We start from the raw sequence: 7,727 nt of genomic DNA, 5'->3' as shown, positions 1-7,727 counted from the left end.
ATTTTTTTTGTGCGTAATAAGGAGGCACTTCCTTGTGTGTGAAGATATAGCTGTCATCGGGGGAACGTTTTTTTTGTGAAATACACAGGCCCTTCCGATGGCACTACAAGAAATATGTCAACTTGTGACCCTCACTATTGGTCGCTAAAAGGTCATAGTTTTTCATTCGTGACATTTTTATGACCAAAAACAGAAGGTCAAAAGCTAGCGGTCGTAAATTGAAATTAACGACCTTCTATGTGAGAAGGTCGTAGACGTTTTTGACCAAAACAGAAGGTCGTTGAACCCATGACCTTTTGTTTTGGTCACTGGCTATCTGCCCAGGCCACGTCGGATCCGACGTGGCAATCTGACGTGGCAAAATTGCGACCAATTGAAAAGATCAAAAATTAGAATCGGCCCGGTCCAATTGGGTGTTTATATGGGCCGAGCCCATTAATTCAACCCATTTGTTGTTTTTTTCTTTCAATTTGGGTAAGCTACACAGGCCAGGCCCTATAAAATTCGGCCTTTTTATTTCTAGGTTGTGGCCCTTTTCTTCCTTTTCAAATGGGTCCCAATTGTCAGGTTCTGATAAGCGGGTCCCAAATGTCCGATTCTGGTTTGTGGGTCTTTGTTGTCATGGCCATGTTCCTCATATTTCAATATGCCAATAATTAAACAACCAATATTTAAATCAAAATAGACAGAAAAAAGGTGTAATACTTCAAATAACAAGAAGCAACAATCTGTTACATCAACACATACAAATGCGATCATAGTATAACAAGCTCTACAGGTGTACAAAATATGTCCAAGTAGAAGACTTCTTTTATGATGTGCCAGCTCCGATGCAGCAGATCTTCACCATCTTGTCCGCTTAACCTGGGATCACAGAAAGTGGATCTTTAGGGGACTGTCAAACAAGAAGTGAAAACTATTACTTAGAACAAACATTGTTTCTCTTTTTTTTGATCAGTTAGATCAGACATAGTTAAGACATTTCTGAGTCAACAAAAGTAACGAAGATTCAGATCCTAGTGTGGAAAAGGGTTGACACGACAGACACATACAAAGCCAGGTTCTAACAAAGCTGCCCCAATAAATTCAGTAAACAGTCAGATATTGGCAACTTCATAGCATCAGCTAACTTGAGGTGGCAAAAATAAAATAAACTATGTGCCTTTTATTGCAGACTACGGGTAATGCGGATGATCTACTGCATGTAAGGAGAATATCACAACAATCAGCGATTCACCGGCTATAGGAGCAATCAGTAAAACAAAACGTAATCCTAGTAGAACAAATTTATGACATCAATGAATACGAGTCAGGTTACCAAATCAAACCAGGGACCAGATCAGCAAAGTCAATGGATCCTAATTGAACTCTAAGATCTGAAGACAGTATCTCCACGAAACTTGAGAAAGGCCAACTACAACATGAAACCACACTACTTACATGATGGATGTGATACCAGACAACAAACTAAGTAAAAATTGATGCATGGATCAGGGAGGCGCTCACCAGATCTCGAGAACTGAGGGAGATCTTGACAAGCACACTGCCGCAGAGAGGAAACAGAGAGAAGCTGCGTGCCTACAAGTTGTGTGCAGAGAGAAGGCTGCAGCTCCTTATATACCCCTCTCCACAGTACCCACACCATGCTGGATCTATCCCCCACCAGCTTATACATCAGAGCTGGCACATCGGTGTATAAAAGAAGCCAAGTTCGTGCTTCAATTTGTTCCAATACGGATCAGCATCAAGGGCTTCATTACTCCTTGAACTAGCTCCGATGAGCTTGAACTATGCTTCTTCCGACTTCTTCGTCTTGATGCTCGCGACAAAACATGAAACACCAGCATCTGCACGTTATAGAACAAAATGGTTAGGTACAAAATAAAAGCAAATCTAACAGCATATATCTAACAGTAGATACAAAATAATGAAGGCCAATCCGTGTGCATATATACTAGCGTGCATATATACCAGCAGAACACATAAACCCATCCATCAAAATCTTGTTTCTGAACATTGGCATCAAATCAACACAAACGTTGAATTAACGTGCACAAAAGGAAAGAGCTAATACAGGGCAGGTATATGGGTATCAAAACAAACAAGAAAGAAACTACAATCTATTTTAAGTACTTCAGGTTTGAGTCATTTTTTATACTACAATCAATACATAACAGCCAACATTTCAATCCATGGACACCACATGACAGAAAAGGTACTAAGGTACTTGCTACTTAAAACCACAGCAAGGTACAGAGCACATGCAGGCCAACAATAAATTGGTATCAAATCCAAAAATCACAGTATGAAATGAAGTTAATGAGAAATTTTAGAATAAATTTAACAATTGATAGTGATGTTTGCATACACGCCCAAATTCCGATGGCCAATGCATCAGTACATTAAACACTAAGCATGGTACATAGTAAAGGTTTGTAACAACCAGAACTGAAAGCATTCACTCCATCAAGCATATCTACAATGATGCAGCACACAAGAAAAGAGAGATACACAACGGAGTAGCAACGACATAACGATATCTCTTAACAAACAGCACGAATATGAATAAATCACATAACTAAGTACAACCAAGTATCTTCCCTCAAAAGTATCCCAGCTGAGAGCGAACATGTATTCGACATTTCTGCCATTTCAATACATGCACGACAAAGAGTGGCGCTCTGTTCTTACCACGCACAAGCAAGAGATGACCCTAGATGATGCACTGCTTCTCCAGGTCGCACTCAAGGCTCAACCAACTCCGCGGTATGGACGATGCCCCCTCCTTGCTCCGTCCGGACGGCGGGGTGCAGACTCGGAAGCCCTGCACATTGCAACTTGCGTTAATGCAGCAGCAATACAAGGAACTGATATCAAGCAGAGCACAAATTGAGAGAAAGTTGCGGTCCAGGAGCTGACCTTCCAAGGGAGCATCATGGTGCGTCGTGGTGCCTTCATCTGGAATCACATGTCGGGTTCTGGGCTGCTGCTTTGCTTCCCCATATAGCACACCAGGTTCTCCTAAGATAGCGAACTGAAAACACAAAACATTGATTAGGGAGTTGGTACATAAGAAAAGGAATTCATGCACGAATGGCATATACAACTAAAAAAAGCAGGCATCACATATTATTAGAATTGCATATTAGATGGCTGCAAGGTAAGTGTTTCTTCATATAAAGTAACTATAATTAGCACCCAACAGCTAGATATCATATGGTGGAGAAACTAGTTTCAGCTTATCCAGAAATACCAGCGTTGTGCACACCAGGATAAAATCAAAGAATCCAAGGACAAGACACTTCGAGCAAGCAACTGATGTAGTAACAAGCTTTGATGGTGCTAAATGCAACAGGTTTGCATAACCTGATTCACAAGGCTTCGAGTAAATCGAGTGCCCAGATTAGTGGACGAGGATATAAAAAAAATAGACTGATATATTTTAGGACAAACAACCACAACCTGAAATAAGCCTGCAAAAGACAGCATGTACACTTGGATTTACGGCTGTACACATGTATGTACAGATGCAGAACCAGTTAAAACAGTGTACAAGAGTTGATGATCCTAAGATCCTACCTACCCAGCACTCAAATGCAAAACTTTTAGTAGTAACCGCTAAATATACATATTACGAGGGGTGATAAACAATTGCACAGCAAAAGCATCATCCTCCATGTTTCCATGAAAATTCTTCCCCGAGATTAACTACTAACAACAAGAAATAGGGGAGTTGATGATCCTATTATCCTACAGACCGAACACTCAGATGCATAACTAACAGTCACACAACGTTCAAAGGGGGTGATGCTACCAGCCGCGAAGGGAACATAACTTGACCCCTGGGTAATCAATTATAATTCTAGTAATAAAACATGCAGAAATACCAGCCGCTCACTTGCAGCCACAATTATGTTGTCTATGGAATCCTCAGCAATCCCTGGTTGCAAAATGGAAAATATTCATATGGTATATTTGTCAAGACCAGAGTGAGGACAGGCATTAGCAGATTAATACTTAGAAGATCGCATTCTTTAAAAATTGTGTCACAACAGTTTAGCAATAATAAGAATGGCGCAACCTGCATTCTGTTCTTGGCTAGATGCCAAATTCAGGATGTCTAATATACTGCACAGCAAACACAAAGTAGCAGCCCAACAAGTAATCTAACAGAGGGTGAGCTGGGTCTAGTACTCTGCAAAGCACACATGATCCCAGCCTCCCAGGTGCCCATGTGACTTGCTGCATGGGCCTCCCATTCCATTGAAAAACAAGACAGTAATACTAGGGTCTTCAATTTCGATACTACTTCTGTACTCAAAGGTGGAAGCTCCTTCTAGTTCCTGTAATATAAAACAGAAAGAAGCATTGCATTCCTTGAAGAGGGGTGCTCACATGTCATGTCCACTACAGTATCAGTAAAATCAGTTGAGTGCTAAGAATATACAATTGGAGACTAATAAACCCCAGTGTGATGTTAAGATTTCCCATTAATAATAAGTACAGGGACTCACACCATTTTTGGTAATAATACCAGGCCAAGCAACGGACAAACTCCTCAATTTAACTACGTTCCCAACATGCGTGCACTTGGCCCAGCCTTTTCAGTCTTCTTTCTAGTAGCAGTACTAAATCAATCATCTCACGATCCAATAAAACGTCTAGAAAAATCTATTGATCTGCCCGCGTATGCTGGTAAATCTGTACGTACGACGGATGAACAACGAACATATATCTCATATATATACAACAACTGAATCGACTGAACATCCGTCAGGAAGAAATCGACTGAACCGCGGTACCTTCGAGCAGGAGGTCGGGGGCGAGTTCCCCCACGCCGCCGTCCGGCAGGGGCGGCTGCGTCGGGGCTGGCGACTGGGCAGGCATGGGCGGGGGCGGCGCGAGGAAGCCGGGCACGACGGGCGGGGCCAGCTGCTGCTGCTGCTGCGCGGGGCGCGCCGCGGGGCCCTCCCTGCTGAGCTCGGCGACGTAGCGGCCCCGCGCGACGCGCCGGAGCCGCGTGCGGACGACGCAGGCGGACGCCCGGGCTGCCGTCGCCGGATCAGCGCACAGGCGGACGCTGGGGGCGAGGCACCCGGCGCCGACGCCCGTCGCCGCCATCTGCAGGACCCGCAGAAAACAGAAGGAGGCGGGCGGAGGAGGTTGGGACGGACGGTGGAACGCCCCGCTCGGGGCGCGCCTCGGCTCTCTCGAAGCCTCTCGCTGCTGGGGAAGGAGCACGGGCGGCGGGAGTGCTGCTGCGGGCATGGATGGATGGTTGGATCGATGGAGGCCGGTGGTTGCAGGTGGCCTCGTTCCCGACGAGATCGAGCGGGGATGTGGCCATCGACGTGCGGTTTGGTTGGATGAGGGAAGGGGAGGGGTGAGAGGAGTAGGGCGTGAGGGAGGCCATGGACGGCGGCCAGCTCCGCCGGAGGGAGGTGCCAGCGGCGATCTGGAAGGGAGGAGGCAGCTCTCTCTCTCTCCCTCGGGCGAGACAGCGAGGAGATTGGGGGGGATGGAAAATGACCAGCTAGGGTTTTGGGGTTGGTGTGGAAGGGTTGAGGACAGCCGTTGGATCCGCGAGCATCCGACGACGTATGATGCACGATCCGCGTGAAATGTCTACGGACCAATCAGAATGTAGTATGATGCTATGATCATCTAAATTGGTCATCCTTGTCTAAAAATAATGTGTTAAAATCATGTCAGCTATTTTATAACCTGAGAAATTCAAAAAGAAAATAGAAAACCTTCTCATTGTGTCACCAAAATGTGAATGAGTTTTCAGAAAAAATAACAAACATGAAAAAAGATAAATATCTTCAAAAAGGTGTAGTGAGAAATGAGTTTTTTGACAAAAAAACATTTTTTATTTTTCGAGTGTCCAAAATGAGTTCTTTTGTGAAGGACCTATAATATATTTGTTGCAAAATTGGACCAAATCAATTTTCTAAAATACTAGGCCATATTTAATGCACAATTGACCAAATGGTTGGGTGTAAAAAGTTTTGATCCACCTCTCGTGAAAAAGATAAATTTTCGTCGATTCAGTTGGAAGCGGGTCAAATTTGAACTGTAGCTGCCTTCTAGTTTGTTCTTTATTTTTTCCAAAAATCATTTCTAGGTACATAAGTATCTATTTTATCAGAGAAACACCAAAAAAATTTCAAGATTCAACCACTAGCTAGGAACGGTCATTCCCGCCGTTTTGACCGCATTTTCAAACGGGCATAAAAATTCAAAAAAAATAAAAAAAAATTGGGAAACCTTCGCATTGTGTCATTATATGTGGCCAAGTTCCCAGAAAAAATATTAAACTTGTAATACGGCAATTATTTTAAAAAAAAGTGTTCTCAGAAACGAGCTATCACGTGTGAAGATCAATGGCTTTCAAGCCAAATGATCAATCTTATGGCCACATTCATGGCATAGTTTGCTTAAATGATCTCATATTGTGCACAAGGGTGCATATTGGAATGGCAAACAATGTTGCCTAAGGAAGTTTTCATTTTCTTTGAACGAAAAAACCATTTTCCATTTTTCAAGTGCCCAAAAGGAGGTTTTTTTATGAAGGACATCCAAAATAATTGTTGCAAAATTGGACCAATCATGTTTCTAAAATACTAGGACATATTTAATGCATAATTGACAAAATGGTTGGGTGTAAAAGTTTTGATCCACCTCTCGTGAAAAAGACAAATTTTCGCCGATTCACTTGGAAGCGGGTCAAATTTGAACTGCAACTGCCTCATAGTTTGCTATTTATTTTTTCCAAAAATCACTTCTAGTTACATAAGTACCTATTTAATCAGAAATACATGGTTTGGTGGCGATACGTCGAAGTTTGGGCAGTGGCCGAGGGCCCCAACTCTAGAGCGCGTAAACTCGCATGCCCGCCGTGTGGTCACCGTGTGACCGTGGCGTTGCCACGTGTTCTGGGCGGCCTAGGCATGTCTAGTGGGTTGGGAACTCCCCAGGTAGGTGCTAGGAAAAAAATTACAACATAAGATTCTCACGAGGAGACCGATCGATGCTCAAACATGAATTAGCAGCCAAGTGTTTGATTAGCGGTACAGGAAATGTACATGGCTAATGGGCGTGTGATTTGGCTGAGGATGATCAGTTACTAAGAAGACCGTCTTCACAAGGAGGAGCCTAGGTGGTACTTGCTTTGCAAAGTACTACATTAGACATAAATACGAATGTTCAAGCTGGGCTCAAAATAATGAATGGATTGAGCTGGCATTTGGTGGAGGATGGTTATTTGGGCATAGAAAAGCACTGTAGAAAATGGATACTATTTGGACATGCCAAAGTGGTACTTCCTTCACAAACTGTTGTTCTGAACAGAATAGGAAAATGAATATTTTTGAATTAATTTTGAACTAGGCAAGGAAGGTTTTTTACATATTTGACGAATATATGACCCAACGAATTTATGAATGTTTTTTGGGAATTTTGGGAATGACAGAAATATAGGTTGCTTCACAACCTAGGGCAAAAACTGCCACATGGACATGACACATAGGCAAAACTGATGAGGTGGCGCCTAGTCATAGCAACCCACCACAATTTACAAGGCTATGACCATCTATATTGGTCGTTAACAACTAGAAATAAGGCAGCGGACTAGCGTTGTTTGCTTTATGACCATTTCGTGTAAGGAAATTACGACCTTTCTGACCAAAATGGTCGCAATGGTTTAGGGTTTGGAGCCCCCCGAA

At 43.1% G+C, this 7,727-nt stretch overlaps 1 protein-coding gene across 2 annotated transcripts; it reads right to left on the bottom strand.

Moving 5' to 3' along the window:
• Positions 1 to 684: 684 nt before the first annotated feature.
• On the bottom strand, positions 685 to 5,539 carry LOC125543378 (starch synthase 1, chloroplastic/amyloplastic-like). Of its 2 annotated transcripts, XR_007298410.1 has the most exons (5): positions 4,803 to 5,534; positions 2,920 to 3,034; positions 2,692 to 2,824; positions 1,507 to 1,847; positions 685 to 864 (listed from the first exon to the last, which is right to left on the bottom strand). XR_007298410.1 is itself a non-coding variant. In XM_048706703.1 (2 exons), the coding sequence occupies exons 1-2, from the start codon at positions 5,266 to 5,268 to the stop codon at positions 3,855 to 3,857; spliced, it is 552 nt and encodes a 183-aa protein (XP_048562660.1). In that variant the 5' UTR covers positions 5,269 to 5,539; the 3' UTR covers positions 3,044 to 3,854. The 2 variants fall into 2 exon arrangements, 1 of the variants encoding a protein (XP_048562660.1); XM_048706703.1 differs by lacking the exons at positions 685 to 864; positions 1,507 to 1,847; positions 2,692 to 2,824; positions 2,920 to 3,034 and adding an exon at positions 3,044 to 3,940 and having other exon boundaries at positions 4,803 to 5,539.
• Positions 5,540 to 7,727: the final 2,188 nt, after the last annotated feature.

This window comes from Triticum urartu, chromosome 3 (genome assembly GCF_003073215.2).
Source record: "Triticum urartu cultivar G1812 chromosome 3, Tu2.1, whole genome shotgun sequence".
Classification (NCBI taxonomy): domain Eukaryota; kingdom Viridiplantae; phylum Streptophyta; class Magnoliopsida; order Poales; family Poaceae; genus Triticum; species Triticum urartu.
The sequence above is the reverse complement of the archived record's forward strand: the minus strand, read 5'-3'. Positions and strand labels throughout refer to the sequence as shown.

Excerpts from the sequence above, each read along its gene's own strand:
- LOC125543378 (XM_048706703.1), bottom strand. The coding sequence starts at position 5,268 with ATGCCCGCAGCAGCACTCCCGCCGCCCGTGCTCCTTCCCCAGCAGCGA. Across the intron at positions 3,941-4,802 it reads CCCCGACCTCCTGCTCGAAG|GGATTGCTGAGGATTCCATA; the intron begins GTACCGCGGTTC and ends TTTTGCAACCAG.